Here is a 25,521-nt window from a genome sequence, read left to right on the forward strand (position 1 = left end):
ACCTGAAGCAAAGAGCCTTAAGACAATGTTATGATTATTCAAATATAATAATGCATGTTCAGGACATCTCTGTTAGCCACTTTTCATAAACAGGGTACAAAATACAGCCTCCAAATGCTCATTGATATGTCGAGCTCCATCCTCATGAGGTCAAAATAAATATATAAACTCTTCTATATTATATTAAAAAATTTTGAGGGTTATTTTTCTTGCAGTGTTTACATGGTTTCACAATTATATTTTTTTTTTTTTACTGCAATAAAAAACGGTTGTGTATATAAAATAAAGATGCAGGGTAAAACATTAAGTTGTACACTCAATAGCAGCTAAAACTTGACTGACAGTTAAAATGTTATAAAAATACCTTTTTTTGTTTTTTGTTAGGTTGAATTGTTGGACCAAATTATGTTTTTAATTTAAAATATTTTTTCACTACAGTGAATATAATGTCAATTCAGTAGCTTGACAATTTAGATTGCTACATTGAACATTTATAGCTTTTGTGTTAGGCCTAATAATTTCAATAACATACCTTATGGATTATTAATTTATGAAACAAAACATTGGATTTGTGCATTTAATATTTTAAAAGAAATGTTACAGAAATATGTAGTAGCCTACTAATAGTCTCTATGTTTATATATATATATATAATAAGGTGTCTGTGCAACTAAAACTGCTATTCGTCAGTAGGAAAGTACGTGATTACGTAGACGCATGTAAATGATTGGCTGGCTCGGTCATTACCTTGTACAGGTGTGTGTGTGTGTGTGAGTGTGTACCTGATGGAGCCCGGAGTCGAAGCTGCGCCCGCGGGCGTGCAAGTCCGCGATGAACTGTCCGAGAAATGTCAGAAATTATTTCTGGAGTTTTTGGAAGAGTGAGTGCAATTGGCTGTAGTGCTTTTACACGAAGTGCTAAATGAACGCCACTTCTAAAATGTGTCTGATTAATTAGGTTTCAGGATAAAACCGGCGATGCTTTATATCTGTCTGACGCGCAAGAGCTGATCAGACCGGAGAGAAACACCCTGACCGTGAGCTTCAGCAACATCGAGCACTACAACCAGCAGCTCGCCACCACCATTCAAGAGCAGTACTACAGGTGAACAGCCACAACAACTGCTTTCTTAAGAGGAGGAAAAGATGTCGCCTCATTATTTGCGCTTTTTATCAAATTATTTAGGCAACAGTTGATATTCAGATTAGATCCGTGAATGCATGCATCATAAAACAAACCAAAAAAATACTTGCACTTGTTTTAATTAAATGGTATTTATGATTATTCGTTACAAATGTTTAATTTTAATTCAAGGTCCCTGCAAAAAAATAAATAATAAAAAAAAAAACTATTTTTGACTTTCAGGAAGAAAGAATGTACAATTTTGAATTTTTTCTATAGTTGCAGCAACCAAACGTTAAAAAAACATACAAAATAATAGTCAGAAAATGTTTAGTTAATGTATTACCTAAAGTAGGCTAGCAGCTTTTAGTGGTCATTTTGTTCATTATCATATACAATTGTAAAATCATGGTTGAGCGTTTATGTCTGATTGGAAAATCCATCTTAATTTCATATTTTCACTGCCATCTGTAACATTTTTCCAGGGTTTATCCATATCTCTGCCGAGCAGTTCGCCACTTTGCGAGAGATCATGGAAATATTCCACCGTCCAAAGAGTTTTATGTGGCTTTTTCAGACTTTCCATCTAGACAAAAGTATGTATTTCAGTTCATCCACTCCACAGACCTCATATCATGTAATTAGAGCTGCAAAATGATTAATCGATTCAAAATAAGTTTGTTTACATACTGCATGTGTGTACTGTGTATATTTATTATGTATGTATAAACACACACACACGTGTATTTATTTTAAAATATATTTGTATGTAAACACTTGTGTATAATTAATTTATATTATATATTAATATTTTATATATAAATCTATCATATTTTTCCTTAATATATACATGTATGTTTATATTTATGTGTATTTATATTCCTAATAAATATACAGAGTACACACACACACACATGGTATGTAAGCATAAACTTTTCTTTTGAATCGATTAATCATTTTGCAGCCCTACTTGTAATTTCATTTTATTTTTATCATTGTAATTTTTTTGAACTGTAGTTAAATTTTGCACCCTCTTGACCTTTATAAACTGACATTTCTTTATATGTTAGACTATATTATAATATATGCTTCTGTTATGACTGACTGACCTCTTTGCATGTGAAATGAGTAAGGTCATCTGCTCTGTGCTGTGCAGGATCCGTGAGCTCTCCACCGCCCGCATCGGGACTCTGTTACGCATCAGCGGTCAGGTGGTCCGAACCCACCCCGTGCACCCGGAGCTGGTCTGCGGCACCTTCCTCTGTCTGGACTGTCAGTCTGTCATCAAAGACGTGGAGCAGCAGTTCAAATACACACAGCCGACCATCTGCAAGAACCCTGTGTGTGCCAACCGCCGCCGCTTCATGCTCGACACCAACAAGTCCCGCTTCGTTGACTTCCAGAAAGTAAGAATGTGGGGATTTTTAACAATTTCAGCTACAAAACTTTGAGAACATCCAAAGTGATAGTCCAAGTATTTTTTGATTTTTATTACCTTTGCCAAATAACCGTATGTAGGCAGCTTTTAATGGAAATTTCCTTTGTGAAATGTTGCTCTTATAGCAAATGTTTCATTATGGTTTCTTAATTTGTATTTAAATGATATTGCTTATTTAAATATTTTTCATTTTTATATGGCACGTATTTATTTACATGCATTAAGTGTTTTCTTAAATGGTTTAAATGTAGTAATTTTGACAATTTCCAGGTGTTGAGTCTTTATTTATATGATATGCTCATTTTGAAATTAAAATTATTGCCTTTTTTTAAAGCTGCTTTAGAGCTGAAGTTTGTATTCGTTTCATAATTGAAGAAATTTACAACATTAAAACTGTTATTTTCTTTTTATTACTTTAAAATAATAAAACTTATTTTTATTACTTTAAACTGCTTTGAAACAATCTGTATTGCATAAAGCATTGTATACATTATAGTGATGCACTGAAATTTAAGCAACTGGAAATTCGGCTAAAATAGCAACAAAAAAATGAATTTAATTTGTGCATGTTTAATACAATCTTTCCTTATTTGCACATTATCTTTGCACGTTTATCTTTCTTGCCAATATTCAATATGCTATACCATCTAAATATTGAGTGGTGCTTTATGAATCTTCATGGATTTGTTATGTTGATCTGAGAAGTAATTGATCTTAAACCCTCTTGACTTCATCAGGTGCGCATCCAGGAGACGCAGGCGGAGCTGCCTCGAGGCTCCATTCCTCGCAGTCTGGAGGTGATTCTGAGGGCAGAGGCCGTGGAAACCGCACAAGCAGGAGACCGCTGTGACTTCACCGGCACACTGATAGTTGTGCCTGATGTGTCCGCCATGGCACTAGCTGGTACTGATCTGTTCTTCTATTAATACGAGAGAGTTTATAGTCTAAGATTGATGGGTTTGTCTTTACTGTTAGAAAACTAATAGGAACCCATTTGCTGACTTGCCCTGAGTAAATACATTTATTATCTGTGCTTTTCAGGCATGTTTGAATGTGACTTCTCATCTTTGTAGGCACGCGGGCAGAAACCAGCAGCAGGGTGACTGGGAAGGAGGGCTTTGAGGCTGATGGCATTCAGGGGCTCAAGGCTTTGGGTGTCCGAGAACTCTCCTACAGACTGGCCTTCCTGGCTAACAATGTGGCCCCAACCAACCCACGGGTGAGAGCCGTTTATCGTCATGCAAAATGTAACAGATATTCATTGCTTTGTGTATATATATTATTTATGCGTTTACTGGCCATTTGCTATAAATTAATAAAAACATGAGATTAGTTCAGAACCTGTTGCTCTGTTTTTTTTTTTTATTTTGTTCCTCTGCGTTCTCTTAGTTTGGAGGTAAGGAGCTTCGTCAGGAGGATCAGACAGCTGAGAGCGTGAAGAACCAGATGACCGTGCAGGAATGGGAGAAAGTGTTTGAGATGAGCCAAGACAAGAATCTCTATCACAACCTCTGCACAAGTCTCTTCCCCACCATTCACGGTCTGTTCTCGGTGCTCAGTGTTGTTCAATGGTCACAGGACATTCTATTCACCTTATTTTGCAATGCTGAAGTAAGACTTTATCTATCTATAGGTAAATAACTAGAAGAAAATATCAAGTGCACAAACAGTGAAACTACAAACCAATGCATTTATGATAAGTAATTCAAATAATATTTGACCCTGGAGCACAAAACCAGTTTAAGTCGCTGGGGTATATTTGTAGCAATAGCCAAAAATACATTGCATGGGTCAAAATTATCCCTTTTTCTTTTATGCCAAAAATCATTAGGATATTAATTAAAGATCATGTTCCATGAAGATATTTAGTGAATTTCCTACCGTAAATATATCAAAACTTCATTTTTGATTAGTAATATGCATGGCTAAAAACTTCATTTGGACAACTTTAAAGGTGATTTTCTCAATATTTAGATTTTTTTTTTTTTTTTTTGCACCCTCAGATTCTAGATTTTCATATAGTTGCATCTCGGCCAAATATTGTCCTGTCCTAACAAACCATACATCACTGGAAAACTTACTTATTCAGCTTTCAGATGATGTATAAATCTCAATTTAAAAAAATTGACACTTATGTTTTGTGGTCCAGAGTCACAAATGGTAACAAATAACAGTTTGCAATATCTAGCAGCATAGCACTGTATTTGTACTGTCACCGAGCGCCTCACACATTCAAATTACAAAATGACTTGCTTTAAAAATAAGGTGGATAGAAATATATTAAGAGTTTGAGGCACATTTAGTATTCAGTAAAGATTTTCTTTATCACAACCGAAATAAAAACCGTGAAAATAAGTTATAACTTCTATGTTAAACTGACAGCTGCTTGCTTAATGCTTTTGGCTTTGCTTTTCAGGTAATGATGAAATTAAACGTGGGATTCTGCTGATGTTATTTGGTGGTGTTGCCAAGACGACCATGGAGGGAACGTCTTTACGTGGCGACATCAACGTGTGTATCGTTGGAGACCCGAGTACATCTAAGAGCCAATTTCTCAAGTAAATAAAATGAGCGAGAAACACTTTTGCTGACAGTTTAAATGTAAAATACAGATGACCAAAGTGTCTGATGGCTGGATTGGGATGTATTTGTGTGTTTTCTCTCAGGCATGTGGAGGATTTTGCCCCCAGAGCGGTGTACACCAGCGGTAAAGCCAGCAGTGCCGCCGGTCTGACCGCTGCTGTTGTCAAAGACGAGGAATCGCATGAGTTTGTCATTGAAGCAGGAGCCCTCATGTTGGCCGATAATGTATATTATCTATTGCTATTAATGGTGGTGGTGTGTTTTAATAGCTATATTGAAATATAACCATTTTCATTTTTAATCTAATTTTAAATAGCAATTTTTATCAGAAAAATCGCAATTTGATTTTTTTTTTTCTTTTATTTCCACCCCGAATTGTGCAGCTCTATAAGCAACCACCCATAAGATCCCTGAAATATGATGGCCCAGCATATTTTATGTATATTTTATGTCTATAGGGGGTTTGTTGTATTGATGAATTTGACAAGATGGACCTTAAGGACCAGGTGGCCATTCATGAAGCCATGGAGCAGCAGACTATCTCCATCACAAAGGCGGGCGTTAAGGTGTGTGTTTCTCTCTCTCGGTCATACATGTCTAATGTCTGAAAATATTGTCTATTTAATCCATAATCTACCTTGTCTGACCTGTATGTGTGTTCAAGGCCACTCTAAACGCTCGCACCTCCATCCTGGCTGCCGCTAACCCCATAGATGGCAGATACAACCGTGCCAAGTCTCTCAAACAGAACATCAACATGTCAGCACCTATCATGTCTAGATTTGATCTCTTCTTCATACTGGTGGATGAATGCAATGAGGTAAGATCTTTCAGCATTTCATTTCTTAAAATTTGGGTCATTATATAAAAAAAAAAAAAAAAAGAATGAATGCCTTGATTCTGCAAAGATGAATGGTTTTATTCAGAGGTGTATTTAACTGATTTATTTAAAAATGATCCTGAATGTAAATTTAAAATTGCCTAGTCTACGTCTGAAATGTCTTTTTATAACCTTTTGTTAATTGTATACTGTACCTTGTATAATTTATTCAGAGATCGCCATGGAAATAGCCTTGATGCTGGCATGGCATTAAAAAGTGAATAAATAAACAAATTCAGCAAAGATGCATTAAATTGTTCAAAAGTGACACTAAAGACCTTCATGATGTTACTAAATATTTCTATTCCAAATAAATGCTGTTCATTTGAAATTTCTATTCATTTAAAGAATCCTGAAAGAAAAGTATCATGGTTTCCACAAAACTGTAGCATCACGACTGTTTTTAATATTGATGATAATCAGAAATGTTTCTTGAGCAGCAAATCGACATATTAGAGTGATTTCTGAAGGATCATGTGACACTGAAGACTGGAGAAATTATGCTGAAAATTTCAGCTTTGCATCACTGGATTAAATTACATTTTAAAGTCTATTCAAATAGAAAACGGTTATTTTAAACTGAAATAATATTTCACAATTTTGCTGTTTTTACTGTATTTTTGATTTGCCTTGGTGAGCAGAAGAGGCATCTTTCAAAAACGTTTTAAAAAAATCTTACTGACTCCACTTTTGAATGCTGTTGTGCATATGTAAAGAAAAAAAAACTTTTTATTTTTTTCTTCTACCAGGTTACAGACTACGCCATCGCCCGGCGGATTGTAGATCTTCATGCCAGAAACATCGAGTCGGTAGAAAGAGTTTACAGCACTGAAGAAATCCAGAGATACATACTGTTCGCCCGGCAGTTTCAACCAAAGGCAAGATGCTATACGTTTTTCCAGTTACTATTCACTAAAACCTTGTCCTTTGCTGTAGATCTTTTTTGTTTGTCATTTTTGGAGCTAGACATTCAGAATAAAGTCATACAGGTTTGGAATGACATAAGTGATGATTAATGATAATGAATAAGATAATTGACCTCATAACCCTGCATCTGTAGATCACCCCAGAGGCTCAGGAGTTCGTGGTGGACCAGTACAAGCGTCTGCGGCAGCGGGATGGAGGTGGAACCACCAAATCAGCCTGGCGGATCACAGTGAGGCAGCTGGAGAGCATGTTGCGTCTGTCTGAGGCCATGGCCAGACTCTACTGCTCAGACGAGGTGTGTGATGTTCCCAAAAACGGTTTCATCCTGCACCAGAATGCATCAGACATAGCTTATGTAAAGTTTGGAATGTGTCCTTCTCCTCTCCTTTTGGAAAGGTTCAACCCAAACACGTGAAAGAGGCGTTTAGACTCTTAAATAAGTCTATTATTCGTGTGGACTCCCCCGACATTAATTTTGACCAGGAGCAGAATGATGACAATGTGAATGGTGAGATGGGCAGCTTTTATTCTATTTAGTCCCTTTTTGTGAAATGAGTCAATTGGTCAAATCTCAGTATAATAAATCTCTACTCCAACAATAAAAAATTAAGCTTTATTTGTTTGCAAATGCCGCCTACTTGCAATTAAGTGTCTCTTAATTGTCTAAATGCTTTGTGCCACTCTAGTCTGTCACAAAAGTATGACTTTACCAGCAATTGATTCATTAAAATCAAACATCAGAGATCATGACTGTAAAATTACTGATTTGGGTTGCTCTTCCACAGATCAGAATGACCTGTTTGGTAAAGAGACAGAAGGTCAGAATGGAGCTGAAATGAACGGCCATCCAGTGGAGGCCATGGACACTGATGCGGTGGAAAAGCAGGAGAAGCCAGCGGCAGCCAAACCTGCTCTCAGAATGTCATTCGCTGAGTACAAGAAGGTCTCCAACCTGCTGGTGCTGCACATGCAAAAGATGGAACAACGTGAGCCCTGATTTTTCCATTACAATAACAATGTCCTCCTTTGTTATATTTAAATATTTTTTTATATACTTTTTTACATATTTGTTTAGTTTTTGTCATTTATTGTAATATTAAATGAAACAAAATATGTTTATTAATTTATTACAAATGAGAGAGTCAGTCTGTCATTTTTATTTAATTTATTTACATAATTTAAACCATGCTTTACGGTGTAATTCTTAAAGTGACTGCTCAGCTTACTTAGCAATTTTCTTAGTTAATATTGGGCTAATTTTGGAATTAATTTTGATCTTGTTGGGGGATTATAGTTAATACCAAAGACCAGGTATGATGAACAAAGACCAGGAGTCAGAGATGTGATGAATTTACCGAAGAACATAGTTTGCAGTTTCATCAGCAGAAGTCCACTTCAGCACTCGCGATGTACTTCGTAGGCCGCTCTGCTTTACAATCCAAAACCTAGATAAACTCTCATAATTTCCACATATGGACGCAAGCTTGAAGCATATCTTCTGATGACTATTTTGTTGACATGTGATCAGAGGTCAGACGCAATGCATCTCTCCGAAGACGTATATCTGATACGCTGGACATTGGCAGTTGAACGTTTGTCCTGGGACTATCTGAGCTTCTCCCTGTACAGACCGATACTAACACAAATAAGCAGAGAAACACTTATCTTCAAGTCTGCCTCAGCCCTAAACCTTATCACGCAAGGTTACACACACACAATGAGAGCAGCTTCTTAAAAAGTAAAAAGGCGGACTAAAGCCATATTCAACTTATTCTCTAACATGCATAAATGTAACTTTAATAATTATTCAAGAAATATTATAGTTAATATTATTATGAAGGCCATTGTAGATCTGCAATCCACTCCTTCAATCTCAAATGGTTCCAAGCACCTGATCTAGTTGAAGCTATAAAGAGCATATAATGAACGATGACATAAACATGTATAATCTGCTTTTTTTTGATTTTAGTGGATGAGGAGTTGTCTCTGAAGAAAAGCGAGCTCATTAACTGGTACCTGAAGGAAATGGAGAGTGAAATTGATTCAGAAGCTGAACTCGTCGCCAAGAAGAATCTCATTGAGAAAGTGCTGTACAGACTCATTCATTATGTTAGTTTGCATGCATCACTCTTTAATCAGCTTAAATGCATCGTTTACTTGAACTGAAGCAGTGTAACATGCCTGCAACGTTTTCTTTTTAAGGATCATATCATCATAGAGCTGACTAAAACAGGACTGAAGAAGATCAGTGAGGATGGAGATGAGCCCATCGTGGAGGAGGATCCGTTTCTGGTGGTGAATCCCAATTATATACTGGAAGACTAGTCAAGCTGGCTTTAAAAACCTACTGATGCTTCTATAATCTTAAATCATGACTAATGTAATATGCAACATTTTTGATTGAGTGAATCAGAAAAAATAAATAGATTTGTTTTGCATTTGTGTCATTTGTTTATTGAGCACTAGATGGCGGTGGATCCCAGTATCTTTAATATTGAAAAGTACATTAAAAACAAAGTGCAGTAGAAAACGTTTTAAACCATCATATAGATGGCAAATTACACAAAGAAAAGTTATGTTATTTAAATTAAAAGATAAATTAAAATGGTCATTTTACAAAAATGAAAAGGCACTTACAGTTGGCTATTTACTTAATCTCTGTCTGATATGAACATGAAGGCATCATAGATTATACGTTGATCTTTATTTTGCAAATCACAACATTTGTTTTTATAGTCTTCTAAAATGAGGTTCAGCTGCTGATCCAGTTTGTCACCAATCAACTAAAATGGGCCCCCTACACTTAGATGTTTTGTTGGTTCTTTATTAAAATGATAGGTCTGTTAAAAAAAAAAAAAAAAAATCAAGATTGAATTTGTGTGAATGCACAATCCCCGAACTGAGCTCTGCATAGAAAAGAATGTTTTAGTTATGTAAAATGTTGATAAATTAATAAAACGTACTAAAAATATTGTTTTTAAATGGCATGTGTATTTTTTTTAATTATTCAAATAATTAAAATAATAGGGCTGTTAAAAAAATCAAGATTGAATTTGTGTGAAGGAAGTATCCTCGAACTGAGCTCTGCATAGAAAATAATGTTTGGTTATGTAAAATGTTAATAAAACGTACTAAAAATATTGTTTTTAAATGGTATGTGTATGTTTTCTTATTTTAAAACCATTTCTGTTAAATCTGACCCTCTGGCACACTTTTAAGCGTTTTAAAGCATCACAATGGAATTTTATTAAAATACAGTAGTAATTGATCGAAAGTGTTTCTCTCTTCACTGTTGTTTAGTCGTACAGGTTCGCTGGCCCAGTTTAGCAGAACGTTCTATTTGGTTCGCGTCGCGTGCGTCGTGCGTAATGTTCGCGTAAGGATGCGCGTTCTGAGATCCTCGCTATAAAACATCAGCTCGGGCTCGATGTCGCTGTCATATCAAGAGTTTATTCCACCTCTTTGACACTCAGGATGATTCGACTTAGTTTCAAGCAACTATTTTAAGTTATTTCAACCGTTATCATCGGCTGAATGTGGATTTTGGTGAGTTTAATTTCTTATATGTTCAGTATTTAGTAATTACAGAACTTGTCAATCTGTATCTTCTCTGAGGCGATGTCTACAAATGTATTTATCAGCTTTTTATTACGTATCTGTTTGTTGTTGCACTTCCACACCTCCTTATTCTATTTCCTTTTGGTTTTTCCACGTTTAATATTGTTTGCCAGGAGCTAAAAAGAGCATCTTTGGAGAAGACAACAATGCTTCCACCTGGAGACTGTCTGTATGCTGGAAGGAAAAGGAGAAAACCTGTGCAGAAACAGTTGAGTATTTATCAGTTTATTAGCATGACTGTTTTAACAAACCATCAATGCAAAGAACATCATTAATGATAATAAATATGTAAATTACTTTTATTATTAATGACAATAATAATAAATTAATTGCATGTTACATTTCATTTCCAGTTCTGATTTCACTGTTTTATTGGCAGTGTTAATACAAATAGAAAAGTCACTAATGATAATAAATGTGTATAATATTGTTAATACTATTGTCATTATTATTGCTAATAGTAGTAGTAATCGTGATAATAATAATAATTATTATTATTATTACGTAATTGTCATGTTTCTGTACCATTTAGTCCTTTGGATGCCACACAGGTTTATGATATGATTTATATCTTCAGGAAACCAGAGAAAGCAGGTCAGAAATCGAATCCGTCCAAGCGTCATCGCGACCGTCTGAATGCAGAACTGGATCGGTTGGCGAGTCTTCTGCCCTTCAGTGCAGATGTCATCTCCAAACTGGACAAACTCTCAGTGCTGAGGCTCAGCGTCAGCTTCCTGCGTGTTAAGAGCTTCTTTCAAGGTAAGAAGGAATGTTTCCTGGCAAATTTCCCTGCTAAAACTTTGAATTACGACACTTCATGCATTAGCTCCCAAAAATGATTTGAACACTTTAAAATAAACTTGATGTCGGACTCATCTTTGTGTTTCACTCAAGCATATCCATAAAATTTGATTTGACTTTTTGTATGTTTTGTGGTTTTGTTTTGGGATAAATTAGTAGTACGTCCGGTCACATTTACATTTTTATATGTAGTATATATAGATTTAATTTGCAAAAGTTTTTGGAAAACATTTCCCACTCTTGAATTTTTCCTCCCACGTGTTCCTTTAAATTTTTAGCTCATATTCTTAGTTTGCATGTTAAATTATTTATAACTCAAAGCAGCATAACTTTAAAAATAAATTAGTTCACTTTAAAAATAGCTTTTATTGTGGGGAAAGCTGGCCAAACATGCTGGTAAATACACTTGCAGGTCTTCTGCCATGTAGAATAATGGGATTTATTTTAGGAGAAGCCAGGACAGGTCCATGCGTAGCTTAATTTAATGTAGAGATTGCCCTCTTGCACTCACATGCTGTTTATTGTGACCGTGTCCAAACGGATCAGTGTTGAGCTGTTGTGTGCAGAGCTGGCAGTATTTGTGTGCTGGCAGGTGGGCAACTCTCAAATGTAACTGAACTCGTAACAAAGTAATGGAGAGTAATAAAAACAACCTTTAGCAACTAAACAGGAAGGATAGCTGTGTGCCCAGCATCTTATGCAATATGCAGTGTTGACCGTAGATTGCCATGCTATTCATAATTCAAAGTCAAGTCACATTTTATTTATTTTTCATTTCCAGGTGTCTTTGCACAGGTTTGTGTATTTGAGATTTTGGATAGATTTTACCCAACCCACTTTAGATGGTGAAATTCATAACTGTCGTGAATACGGTCATTTATAATGCAAGATGCGACCCTGAACAACTTGAACCTTCACGGATCTCGGTTTGTGTCAGCCTTGATCTTTCAGTTCGTAAAGATTGATGCATGTATTACATTCAAACATCAGCATTTTAATGTATTCATCTTCTCAAGGCCATTTGTGTTTTTGGTCTGATCTCATTTTCTGTCACCTTTCAAGTCGTAAATTATTGACAAGGGAATGAAGTATGTCAGAAATTCTTGTCAGGTTTGAAGTTAAGATGGAAACTGGAATGTCATCAGAAAGGGTTTCATGGAAAGGTTTTCGTTTTTATATGAAAAAAAAAACTGTCACGTTGAAGAATTTGCTTTGCTACTGGTAGACCGGTTAAATTAAAAACTTTTGCTAATAATTAAAATAATTTTATGACGTCTCATTTACCAGAACTATTCAACACTCTCTTGATCTTTGTTGTAAAATGGGGAGGTGGGACTGTAGGAAAGAAAAATCACTTTTCCCCCTGTGTCTCAGTTGTTTCTCCAAAACAGCAATGAGATTCAAGTCATAGGTACTTTAAGCTCTATATTCTTACTTTCTGTATTTCATCATTACAAAATAATGTAATGATGAAATATAGATAGCAATTAAAATATCTTTGTGACATACAAGTTTCAATAGAAATGACATTATATTTTAGTTTACCATAAATGTTTGTCAGTACATTCAGCAATACACTTTCACATATACCATATTTCAAAGGCAATAGAAGTAATTATGAATAAAGTAGTAAATTCTTAAAACCATTTATTTAGAAGAATTTTATTGAGGAATTCATGTTCCACAGAAATGCTCACAGGTTTAGAATGACATGAGGGTGAGTGAAAGATGACAGAATTATCATATATCTCTTTATATGAATTTAGGTTCACATCGGTGTTAAAGTAGCTAATTCTCCTAATTTTTCTCCTCTCAGCCCGTGCCTGTCTTGTGAGTTACTGTGCAGACTGGTTGTGCATGACTGAAGCCGTGTCTGATCCAGACACACTGTGTTTTCATTCACCACCACAAGTCTTAAAACACTGCGGGAAACCCTGTGAAAGCCTTTGTTGGCCCAACACCGTTTTTAGATGCTTGTTCCATACAATTATAATCAAATCATTTTCATTGTCGCTTGGCCAGATGAATTCCAACACATTCCCTGGCCTCTCGGGATGTGGAGGGTGTAAACTGACCTCACAAGCTTTTCTGTATTTCCGTTCAGGATTAAACGTATTGCTCATTTAGTGCTTTCCAATGCAAACATCATTATTGCTCACACATAGGATTAGTGATTTAAACAAACCACTAACCTCAAGTATTATACTTCAGTTTGTAGTAACCTGCACAGTTTGTGCTGCAGACGTTTTAATTGTTAAAGTGAAGTCACAAAGAGTGACTCCTGAAGGGAAGCTTGTAATGATAGCAGAGATCCACTGTGTGCAGTGCTTCTGTTTGCTAACACCATTGCTTAAATTTGCTGCAGATCTTGTTACTGTCAACACTACTATTAGACACACATCTACTCTGAATCTTAATACAGCAGCATGCACTGATGCCTAATGATAATGAGACTAATGATCATCATGATCAAGCTGTTTTGCAATAATAATAATAATAGTAATAATGATTAATTTCAGCTGTAGATATGCTTTAAAACAACCTTATTCTTTAATAAAAGTACAATTATTTTTACACCTAAAATAACACCTTTATTTTGAGGTTTGGAACATGGATTTACATTTTTGATTGAATTATGCATTTATATTACTTAAATTATAAATGTTATTTAAAAAATAGGAAATTAAACTGAAAGTACAACATTTTTAAATACACATTTGTCGTAGATTTTTGTTTTATTTAGTTACTGAACTGTCCCTGGTCTTTTCTTTCATAAATTTATTTGAACATCTATAGCCACCTTTAAAATTAAAAGATGACACAGGCCGAAATGTTTTGAAATAATTGTTAAACTACCACCCAATATAATACCTTGTTAATATGAATGCATTTTCTGGAACTTTATGGAAACGTACCAGCAATGTTATGCCAGAACACTATCTGTTTTTTATTAATTTTCTTACGGAGCAAGATGCATGCTAAATGTCAGGACTAGAACAATGTTTTGATAAAGCAGCATTTTGTTTGAGTCTAAAACCTGAGCTTACTCAACTTAAACACCATTTTAAGCACTACTGTTTCCTTTAGAAAATGCTAATGTACTTTGAGAATTAGTTGCAGTGTGTGAATAACAGCTTAAACTGCACATCAGGGAGTAATTGAGATCCAGAGAGAGAGAGAGAGTGAGTGAGTGTGTGTGTGTGGGATGTTGACGAGAAGGGGGTTATGGGTAATGAATGCTCCACTGGCTCCTGGGGAGCATTTGCGTGACTGCAGCCTGGCAAAGTCTCCAGCCTTGAGAAAAGCACTAAGAGGGGGAAGATGCAAATCAGCTTTGGTGCTTCTGTTTAGACTATTCACAGTCCACTTTTAGTGGCCACATGTGGCCGTTTGATAACCACTTCATTGAGTGCTTTTAACATTTTCAGTTTTTCCAGTAATAGACCAATCTAATCCAAAATCTGCTATTTTTCTTGAGGAATAAGCACTTTGGTTTTTTTTTTTTATCTTTGCATTGTAAGTGAATTGAATAAATATTGTGTTCACCTTAGTGGTTTCCATTGATATGTTCAATCCCAAAGGATTTTTTTTCTTTCATAGCTCATGAGAGCTTTCAGTTGTTTTATTTAAATATCGACCTTTTTCTAAGAAGATGGATATGCAAAAAATGGATATGCATGACTAATTTTTTTTTACATTAGTATCTTTGGTGAATAGTGTTTATTTGAGAGAAATATTTTGTAACACTATTAACGTCTTTAGTCTCACTTTTGTCAAATTTCATCCATCCTTGTTGAATAAAAGTATCAATTTAAAAAAGTAAGTTACTTAGTTGTATAACATGGATTGGATAATTCAGTCTTGGAAGAATCTGAGACAAGTCAGAGTTCATTTTAAGATCTCTGACTTTAGTATATTGGCAAAGCTGAGCACAGTTTAAGAGATTGTTTGTGACATTTGGAAACTCTTGAAAAGAGGTGTCATTTTAATAATGTAGGAATGTAATACTGATGAATTCGTCATCAGTTGAAGACAGGGCTGACAGCAGCAGGGTGATTGTTCTTCAGGAGGGAATGATGTTGGCTCCAGTATCATGTTAAAATTTCCCCCCAGTGAACTCGCAGTTGTGCAGACGCTTGGCAGCCGCCAGACCCTCCTTGGCAAATTCTTCTTGCGTGCAAATCAGGAAAATTCCATCTTGCGTCTGTCCTGGAAACATTCCTCTGTTTGTTTTCATCGTGTAAGAATGTGTGCTAGAAACTGATAAATGATCCCAGCGTCCAGCATCATGCAAGTGCGTGAGTCTCCAAACATCTGTTTTAGCATGGGACAGAGGATTTTCCCCCTCCCTTGCACGAGAAATCCCTGATCTTAGTTATCCCTTGGATAAATCCATATTTGATCTTTATGTTGTGCATACATTGTAAAAAATCTGTTTTCAAAGATTATTGGACTGTTTTACATGAAAAAAACTGTTTCAGTCTTTCAACTTAAAAATTAATTCTGAAATTTACTTCTGAGTAAAATTGTTTCTAAAAAACATTCTTTTTATGTGCATATGATCCGAATGCGTTTTAATTCCCTTAAAATGCTAATATTATGTATTGTCACCCTGACCATTCAAACAGCTCTTTGTTAACAACAAAATGCAAAGCGCAGCATAAAAAGCTGCTTCTAAAGAGCTGAGATATTTATTGTCGACATCAAAACCTCCAGTAAGAACATTTATGGGCTCCGTGTTTGTTGGCAACCGGAAGGCGGTTCCTCTGCACACAATGTCGTGCAAACGACTAGTAAAAATGACCCAGATACATTATAAAGGAGTGTTCTGTTGCGTGACAATTGTAATAATGCTCGCCTGACATGGTGAGACTGTGCAAATCCTTTATTTTCTCCTTGCAACACATTCAGTCCCCTCTTTCCTTTAAACTGTTTTTATGTCTGTTATGCAGCTTGGAGACTGACTATCAGTCACTAAATAAATGACATTTTTAAATTCTTTGTGCTGTGTTATATTATAAATGCCATTTAGGGATTGTGAAGCATTCCTGGGAAAAGTTTTCAAATCAATACGCAATGCTCAATAAAACAGAATTTATAATAACGGTCATGTAAAACAAGATTAATACCGTAAACAGAGCCGTGTGCCAGCAGACTGATGCATGATCTCATGTGAAGACTGTTTCCAAACTCAGGTTGTCTCACACACAGCCATTAGTTCACAAAACGCACATGTTGACCCCTCTTTGGTGAGGTTAACCCGAGTTCAGTTGGAAAGCCGTTGTCATTAGTGCTAGTGATGTGAAATAATCTGCCTTCGGAGCGCATGTGGCTGCGCAGTGGTCTGTTAATATTTGTGTCACATGACCAATTTACCAAGTTTGAAAATGATCTGTCAATCAGAGCGCAGGAGACAGGCAATGTACAAGTAAGTCTATTAATACTTCCTCCTCCTCCTCCTCCTCTTGTATCTCCTATTCTACCTTCAGCACACACATTATGGATGAAGTAACTGAATTAATCCGAATGCTACATTCATTACACACCAACAATGAATATGTATTCATTACAGTACAGAATTTTCTTTTAATTTTTTACTTTTTTGGATATAAAGGACATTAGCAAAGAAAGGAAAATGCTTGAAAAATGAAATATGATTTGCGTGTGTGCATTATATTTTAGAAGAGAATAAATCAAAAGTATGTAATTTATGAATTGTGTGTCCATGAAGTCATGTTTCTTTTGCACATGTGATGCGCCTGAGACATTGTAGTTCTTGATTATACTTTTACAAAGTGCTTGACTTGAGGTTTGGCAAATATTCTACTTCAGACATGATCTCCGAAGCAATACAGTATTTTCAAGATTGTGATAAATTGCTTGTGTGCAACCTAATTGATATTCATGAGGCAAGTCGTTTTTGTCATTCCATGACAATTACAGGGATTTGTTCAATGAACGTCAGTAGGGTCTAGTGCTGTGGGTCAAGGTAGTGAGGGTAAATCCTGTGCTTGTGCTTGATGAGATTTTTAAGGCATTTAGCGAGGTACAAAGTACAGGAAAAAAGAAAGAGTGAGTCTGTTGAGTCACTGCGTACAAACACACATCTGCTCGTAAATCTAACCTCAATTGTCAAGAGCAGATCTGGTTTTTATTTCCATCCCCTCATCAAAACAACTCTGTGGTGAAATGGCTGCCTGTGAACAGACATTTTGTGAAAAGTAGCTTATCTACCTGTAGATTTGGGCTTGTTTGGCAGCAGACATGAAGTGAATGAACTGTCTTTAGGGAGAGATGATAGAGATTTCCCTCATGTTATTAAGCAATAACATGAGGGAATGATTTGATTTAAAGGTTTGATTTAAGTGTGTGTGAATGATAATATATTTAGGTTTGTCAATAGTCAGACATATGGAGTTACAGTTTAGCAGCTCTGAATAATACATGTGAAAAGTCTTTATCATTTCTGTTTATATATATATATATATATATATATATATATATATATATATATATATATATATATATATATATATATATATATATATATATATATATATATACGGGCGTAATCACTACATTAACATATTTGGCAACTGGAAAAATGCTACTATTCAGCAGTGATGATTTGGGTCTGTTACAGCACTGTCGCTGTTCATTTCCTATTAAATACATTAAGTATGACAGCTTGATAAATAAAAAATAATATATAATATTATTATATGTACATATATAATGTGTATAGAATATATATACATATATAATGTGTGTGTGTGTGAGAGAGAGAGAGAGAGAGAGAGAATACAGAAAAATTACGCCTGTAATTTCAAAGTGAAGGCTTATAATAAACCCTACTCTTAAAAGCGCTCTTTTATTTCCTTCTTGGACAACCAACCAATCACAGTCTTCAAAGGACTGTGTCATAGCTAGCAACGGGGTCAACCGCGCCTCCTCACTAAGATAAAAGTTCAGAGTTGCTCTCAGATTGGTCCTGAATCATTTTTAAGCTAAATTAGGAGCTCTCTAAAAGGATTCTTCGAATCTCTAGGAATACGGGCCCTGGACTGCAGGCAGGCCAGTTCAGCACCCCGACTCTTCTACTACGAAGTCATGCTGTTGTAATAGCTGCAGTATGTGGTTTTGCATTGTCCTGCTGAAATACTTGCCTTCCCTGAAAAAGACGTCGTCTGGAGGGGAGCATATGTTGCTCTAAAACCTTTATATACCTTTCAGCATTCATACTGCCTTCCAAAGCTGCCCATACCACATGCACGTATGCACCCCCATACCATCAGAGATGCTGGCTTTTGAACTGAATGCTGATAACACGCTGGAAGGTCTCCCTCCTCTTTAGCCCAGAGGACACGGTGTCTGTGATTTCCAACAAGAATGTCAAATTTGGACTTGACTGACCATAGAACACTTTTGGAAATGGAAACCGTCCATTTTAAATGAGCCTTGGCCTGTGCTTCTGGACCATGTTCAAATATGGCTTCCTTTTTGAATGATAGATCTTTAGTTGGCATCTGCAGATGGCCCGGTGGATTGTGTTTATCGACAGTGGTTTCTGGGCCCATTTAGTAATGTCAATGACAGAATCATGCCGATGAGTGATGCAGTGTCGTCTGAGGGCCCGAAGACAACGGGCATCCAACTAAGGTCTTCGGTCTTGTCCCTTACGCAGAGATTTCTCCAGTTTCTCTGAATCTTTTGATGATGCACTGTAGATGATGAGATTTGCAAAGTCTTTGCAATTTGACGTTGAGGAATGTTGTTTTTAAAGTATTCCACTATCTTTTTACGTACTCTTTCACAGATTGGAGAGCCTCTGCCCATCTTTACTTCTGAGAGACTCTGCCTCTCTAAGACATCTCTTTTATAGCTAATCATGTTACAGACCTGATGTCAATTAACCTAATTAGTTGTTCTCCTAGCTGAATCTTTTCAAATTCCCTTTTTTGCTCCTGTGCAGACTTTTTTGAGACCTGTAGCAGGCATCAAATTTGAAATGAGCTCATTTAGTGGATAAAAGTGTAACATTTCTCAGTTTAAACATTTGTTCTCTGTTCTATTGGTAATAAAATATTGGCTCATGTGATTTGAAAGTCTTTTAGTTTTAATTTTATTCAAATTTAAAACACGTCCCAACATTTCCAGAATTTGTGTGTATATATGTATGCATGTGTGTATATATATATATATATATATTTTAATGGCATTAATTCTATGCAGTTAAAGAAACCTCTCTTATCCAGAAGAGTGCTCTTCAGAGCTACAGCTTAAAATGATGGAAGAATTAATGTTTTTTTATGTCAAATTAAAATGCTTGTAAGAAAACAAATCTGGTTTAAATCCAGATTATGTGCATGATATATTTGGGTTGTATAAACATCGCTGAATAAATCTGCTGTCTGTTTGGGGTTATCTTCTTCGCTTTGATGTTTGGCATTGAAGTTCCCACAAAATTAACTGGAGAATTATTATTTCATATGATTTTTATCTTGCTCATTTTAGATTAGCACGACTAATGAAGAGCACTTGGGCTGCCTTATTTTTTTGCAATGCTTCAGTCATTATCAACCGATCGTGAAATTGGGAAAGTGCATCTGAAATGGATTGATTAAAAGCAGATGCTTAATGAAGAAGGTTTATTAGCAGGTTTTTTCAATTGCAACTGTCCTGGTTTTCTTTATTTGTGAGATTTAAATGAGACAGAGGGGTTTCCTATTAAAAATCTTTGTATAAAAAAACTGTTCAAAACTTTGGTGCTTATCTCATAATTAGATTTTGAGCCTGGATTTCACAAAGAGGGTCACATTTATTTTATATACATGTATCTCTGTCTTTATCTCCTTCTGTCTTTTGTGCTCTTGTTCCTCACAGCGGTCCAAGAGAAAGAAAATCGCAGCAGTAATGCCTTGACCTCGGCGCACAAGAAAGAAATCCTGCCCAATGTCATAGAGAGTGATCTTCTCCTAAAGGTGACTGATTTTCTGTGGGCTTATGACTGGAGTTTCCTTCACTGCAGATTAGAAATGGTTTTGTGTCAGAGAAAAATGTATAGATTTCCTTGTGGTTAATTGAAGTCCTTTGGCCCATTCTACTGGAAAAAAATTATTTTATTTTTTTACACATACGATTTTAGTGACATGACTGTTGACACATATTTCATATCTTGTAGTCTCTCCCTGGATTTGCGCTGATTGTGAGCTCAGATGGTGTTATTTTCTATGCATCATCCACCATCGTTGACTACCTGGGATTTCATCAGGTAACCCTCAAATGAGATCCTATAATCAACAAATAAGACATGTATGAATAATGAAATGTTTATAATCTAAACATCCCGTGACGTTTTTTAAATGCTTACATTTTATGAGTTTATTTTTCATATATATTTATAGAGAGAGAGAGGGTGGTATTTCACTGCACTGCTGTTATTGTAGCAGTATGTGTATTTAGTTTCATGTGTGACAATCCAAACAAATAATGAATAAATCCAGTATGTGACTCATTTTACCTTTTTAAACAGTTTTCAAATAAAATTCCTGTCTCATCAGTGAAATCTAAACAACAATCATGTGTGGTTGTATAAGAAATACTCACGCCATCTGCGGTTGACTGGAAAACACAGAAGTATATCGTGTTCAAGGCCTCTTCCACCATAATGTGTAAAAATAGTTACGTCTTTTCACCCCTCGGTTAATTTAAGACTTTCTCACAGCCTTCAAAGAGTCGGGCTTCCTCTGCAAACAAAACATCTCCTCCAAAAAGGAAATTTTGATTGGAAATTGAGATGACATAGGGTTGTGTTAGTCATGAAAGTGTGCTAAAAGTCTTGCATGTCCCACATTGGAAAATAAAGGAAAGGTTGAATATTTTAGGCAGAATTTGTTGTTTATGAACAGCGGGTATGGTCATGTGGGCTGGAATTTCAGGCTTTTGTTTCATTGTTCTTAAGTGTAGAGACACGTCTGTCTGCATGCAAGCAGCTCTGGTGTCACGCGACAAACACTTGGGGCTGTGAAAAGGGATTTGTGGGTTTAAGCATGCTGCGCATTTTACATGAGATCACAGATCAAAGGAAATCAGAAGATTCTATTTTTTTATTTTTGTTTTTATTTTGCATTTAAATTGTATTTATTAATTTAATTACATTTTATTTAAAATACATTTTTATTTTTACATCTTATATATTTTTTTTATTTTGCTTATTTTTATACTTTATTAAAAAATATTTTATTTTACTTTTTTAAAAATGATTTTAAATCAGTTTTACTTGATTTTATTGGCTTTTATTAGATAGGATAAAAACAGGGACATGACCTATGTTGAGCTCAAACACGGGTTATTACAAGCACAACAGCTATTAATATGTCAGCTTTAAGTGATGCACTGCTCTGTGCCACAGCTCTGACATCGGAATGATTATTAATAGTAACCCGAAGCTAATGCACAGTAATAATTGCATGAATTATGAACTCATTCGACTCTGTGCCAGGGACCTCACAGTCTAAAATGCCTTTGAAAAAGGTTTTGCCAGCAGTTAAAGTGACAGAAAAGGCTCCACAATGAAATTTTGATCAGTCATGTTTCTAATGTGGTTTGATGTAAAACTGAAATGGACTACATAGACTTCAGAGCGGTTGTTCACTGTACCCCATACAACCGTGTAGAGGTCACTGCAGACAACATAAAACACACTGAAGCGGGAGCTGCTTCTGAAATAAACATGTTTTGGTTTTGTGTTGGTGTGTGTGATCTTTTTTGGCAGACAGACGTGATTCATCAGAAGGTCTTTGATTATATCCATGTGGAGGAGCGACAGGAGTTTCACAGACAGCTCCATTGGGCGATGAACCCTGGCCAGCAAGACACTGGTGTGTCTATAATTACCATTTAACCCTATGTAGCACACTGCATATGATTTCAGAAGACTGGGAATATATTGCAAAATTTGTATGGACTCTTTTTATGATAATTTTTGGTGCTTTTGTCATCACCGTTTCTTGTTTCTGTGTGCGTTCTAGTAGATGAGGATGTTGTGACGGGTCATCTGTATAGCGCTGAAGTGCCTGACGGTGTTCCTCCTGAATTGTCTCCATTTCTCACACGGTGCTTCGTCGCTCGAGCCCGCTGCCTGCTGGACAGCACCTCCGGCTTCCTGGTCAGTCATGAATCCCCTCAAAATATTTAACTTTAGTGGTTTCATGATCTTTTTCAAACTCTGATCTGATGTCTCTAATAAAGGTTGAGAAGCTCTAATTATCAGGCTCAGACCTTCCCAAACGTACGTTTCCACACAGTATGTCGACTGAGTTTGTCTAGTTTTGATTTGCTCCTGTCTCCTGTAGAACATGCAGTTTCAGGGCAGTCTGAAGTTCCTGCAGGGTCAGAGGAGGAAGACGGACTCTGGAGCTCTGCTGCCGCCTCAGCTCGCTCTGTTCTGTGTGGCTGTTCCTCTAGTCCTGCCCTCCATCATGGAGCTCAAGATGAAGACTATGATGATGAAGAGCAAACACAAAAGGTGTGGCAGCAGATACACATTCTGCCTGTCTATCCATCTGTATTTTTGCATAGAATTATGAAATTGAAAGTTACAAAAAGAATAGTTACTTTTTTTTTTTTTTTCCTGGAGACAGATTTTTGCAATATTCTTTGTAAATTCAAAATAATTGCATGCAATTTAAATGCTCAAAAAACTGAAGACAACATAAGATCAACATAAAACCTCACAACTCATTTGAATTAAAACTGGATATTAAACAAGAAAACTTGTAATTATTGCATTTCAGTGAAATATTTTGTGAACACACATATAATGTATTGTGCACAGTGGGTTTTGGGATTTAGGGTCAGTACAATTTTTAAAAAAATAAGTAATTTTAATCAGAGTTAATGCATTAAATTGACCAAAAGTGGCAATAAAGACATTAATAATTATACAAATGTTTCTATTTCAAATAAATGCTGTTCTTTTGAACTTTCTATTCTTCAAAGTGTCTTGGGAAAAAAAAGTGTTTCCACAAAATATATTAAGCTGAACAATTGTTTTCAACATTGATAAGACATTTTTAAACCGCAAATCAGCATATTAGAATGATTTCTCAAGGATCTTGTGACAATAAAGACTGGAGTAATGATGCAGAAAATTCAGCTTTACCATACAGGAATAAATTACATTTTATAATATATATTTAAATAGAAAACCGTTATTTTAATTGTAATAATATGTCACAGTATTACTGTTTTTACTGTATTTTTGATTAAATAAATGTAGCTTTACTGAACATAAGAGTCTTCTTGCAAAACATTTAAAAAAATCTTACTGACCCCAAACTTTTGAAGTACAGCAGCGGTACTGTATGATTACCATGTTGATATACCATGGTATTGGTATAGTAGTATCCAAAGACAATGTGCACAAAGATTAACACAAGACAAAATGTCATTTGTGTATAGAAATGGTTTTTTAATCAGTTTAACTTGTACCATCTTCAGTGATAAAAGGCAACGAGTTTCCCATGGCTCATTTGACAGTGAAGACAAGCTGCATCTCAACTGGACAAGCTCATCCGGGCATGACGGTTCGTGTTTAGCCCTGACCAACAAGAAATACAGAGGAGAGGGCTGCAAAACCCATGACGAGCCGCTCAACTTCTGTGTTTCTAGACTGCAAGCTGTTGATCCTTCCTGGGACGCCCACTGTCCTGTTGCCTTACGCACGGGGCCCAATGAAAACTACCTGCCTGGAAGTGTCTATAAGCACAGAATCACAAGAATCGGATGCAACACAGAATTGCAGAAACCTGAGAGTTATTGTGTCAACAGGAAGGCTGAGAGAAGGTACATACAGAATGAATGTTTTAACATGATTCCTGAAGTGGCCATTAAGACAGAAGATTCAGACTCTGAGAATGGGTGTAACGCATACGGGACGCTTTGGCGCCCTGAATATGCACAGGTGAAAACCGAGGCTGAATACTATGACTATTGTGCATCATATCAAAGAGGAAAAGCTGTCATCAGTCCTCCCATCAACGGACACCACAAGTATCAGTGTGCAGGAGTCAGCAGACCTCTTAAGTGTGTTCTGAACAAAGACACAAATCACTCTGACGCTCCTGTCAGCAGTCAGGACCAATATGCCTTTTCAAATGATAATAAAAGCTGCATGCAGCATGATTTCCGTCTGACTTGTGAGTTCAGGAGTCCCAACCTTCTGCACACGATCAAACGAGAACCTGACGACTCTCCACCTTGGTGTGGTGATGTTAATCAAGGGCATGTGCAACAGCATATTACTTCAAATTGCACTATGAACACTGTTCTACACAAAGCTAACCCATATGGTTACATGCAGTAAACTCTTATCACATTAACATTGTTTTTTATTTGCAGTGCTTGCAAGGTGTATTAATAGTCTTCCTTTTGTTCTCTTCAAAATTCTGCAATTAATTCAGCCCCAACTGATTAACATACAAACTGTTTTTGTAGATTGCTTTGGTGTGTTAGAAATTTCAGATGAAAGTTAGAAAATCTCCCATTGACCCTAACTGAAAGAGTGTTTAGCATTCAAAACCTACCCACTGGAATGACGTAACTGTCATATTTGCACGATGAATTATGATTTCTCACCTGAAATTAAGTCATGATGACAAACTAGTTCTAAATATAAACTTACCTGAAACTTAGTCTGTTTGCTGCCTTGCAAGCGCTGGTATTTCCCTCAGGACATAAACCAAAACTAGTTAAAAGTTATTTTAGACTATTTGAGACACAAATACTCAGGTTCTTAGTTGTTTTAGACATGTTGTTTTGTATTTTGTCTCTTTTGGGTACAGTTTTTGGATTTATTGTGATCCAATGTGAGATTAATGTGGAAATTATGCACACAGGCAAATAAAGATCACTTCATGTGAAAATGTATTGAATTTTAGATTTTTCAAAGTGCTTAAACATGCATTTGCTTCATAAATAAATACATTTGTCTTGATTCAACTGGCCCCCCTTTTATATGATGCTACAGTTAAAATAATATCAATCTTTCTTTTTTTAACTTGTATTTATTTTCATTGTGTGGGAAGTATATTTTATGAAGGAATTGTTCAAAGAATCCTGTTTGTAAATATATGCAGGTGGTTTTGCTGTT

General features: G+C 35.9%; 2 protein-coding genes across 3 annotated transcripts; both read left to right on the forward strand.

Moving 5' to 3' along the window:
- The first annotated feature begins 721 nt into the window (after positions 1-721).
- On the forward strand, positions 722-9,387 carry mcm6l (MCM6 minichromosome maintenance deficient 6, like). Its single transcript, XM_079379210.1, has 17 exons — positions 722-880; positions 958-1,104; positions 1,608-1,718; positions 2,279-2,528; positions 3,298-3,463; positions 3,634-3,779; positions 3,950-4,100; positions 4,977-5,118; positions 5,227-5,368; positions 5,602-5,709; positions 5,808-5,963; positions 6,773-6,901; positions 7,084-7,245; positions 7,347-7,458; positions 7,736-7,936; positions 8,920-9,059; positions 9,153-9,387. Exons 1-17 carry the CDS (start codon positions 786-788, stop codon positions 9,273-9,275), a joined length of 2,481 nt encoding a protein of 826 aa, XP_079235336.1. The 5' UTR covers positions 722-785; the 3' UTR covers positions 9,276-9,387.
- A 919-nt stretch (positions 9,388-10,306) lies between these two features.
- On the forward strand, positions 10,307-25,368 carry LOC306846102 (uncharacterized protein). 2 transcript variants are annotated; one of them, XM_079379220.1, is made up of 9 exons: positions 10,307-10,496; positions 10,682-10,776; positions 11,146-11,327; positions 20,253-20,350; positions 20,551-20,640; positions 22,144-22,249; positions 22,403-22,536; positions 22,724-22,896; positions 23,871-25,368. In XM_079379220.1, exons 1-9 carry the CDS (start codon positions 10,485-10,487, stop codon positions 24,733-24,735), a joined length of 1,755 nt encoding a protein of 584 aa, XP_079235346.1. In that variant the 5' UTR covers positions 10,307-10,484; the 3' UTR covers positions 24,736-25,368. The 2 variants fall into 2 exon arrangements, with proteins under 2 accessions (XP_079235346.1, XP_079235345.1); XM_079379219.1 differs by having other exon boundaries at positions 10,344-10,496; positions 22,400-22,536; positions 23,871-25,290.
- The last annotated feature ends 153 nt before the right edge of the window (positions 25,369-25,521 follow it).

Source organism: Barbus barbus, assembly GCF_936440315.1.
Source record: "Barbus barbus genome assembly, chromosome: 26".
NCBI classification, from domain to species: domain Eukaryota; kingdom Metazoa; phylum Chordata; class Actinopteri; order Cypriniformes; family Cyprinidae; genus Barbus; species Barbus barbus.

Bases quoted from the DNA above. Each gene is read 5' to 3' on its own strand.
- LOC306846102 (XM_079379219.1), top strand. The intron at 20,351-20,550 runs GTGACTGATTTT...CATATCTTGTAG, and splicing joins AGAGTGATCTTCTCCTAAAG to TCTCTCCCTGGATTTGCGCT. The intron at 20,641-22,143 runs GTAACCCTCAAA...CTTTTTTGGCAG, and splicing joins ACTACCTGGGATTTCATCAG to ACAGACGTGATTCATCAGAA.
- mcm6l (XM_079379210.1), top strand. From the start codon at position 786: ATGGAGCCCGGAGTCGAAGCTGCGCCCGCGGGCGTGCAAGTCCGCGAT. The intron at 2,529-3,297 runs GTAAGAATGTGG...TGACTTCATCAG, and splicing joins GCTTCGTTGACTTCCAGAAA to GTGCGCATCCAGGAGACGCA. The intron at 5,369-5,601 runs GTATATTATCTA...TTATGTCTATAG, and splicing joins CCCTCATGTTGGCCGATAAT to GGGGTTTGTTGTATTGATGA.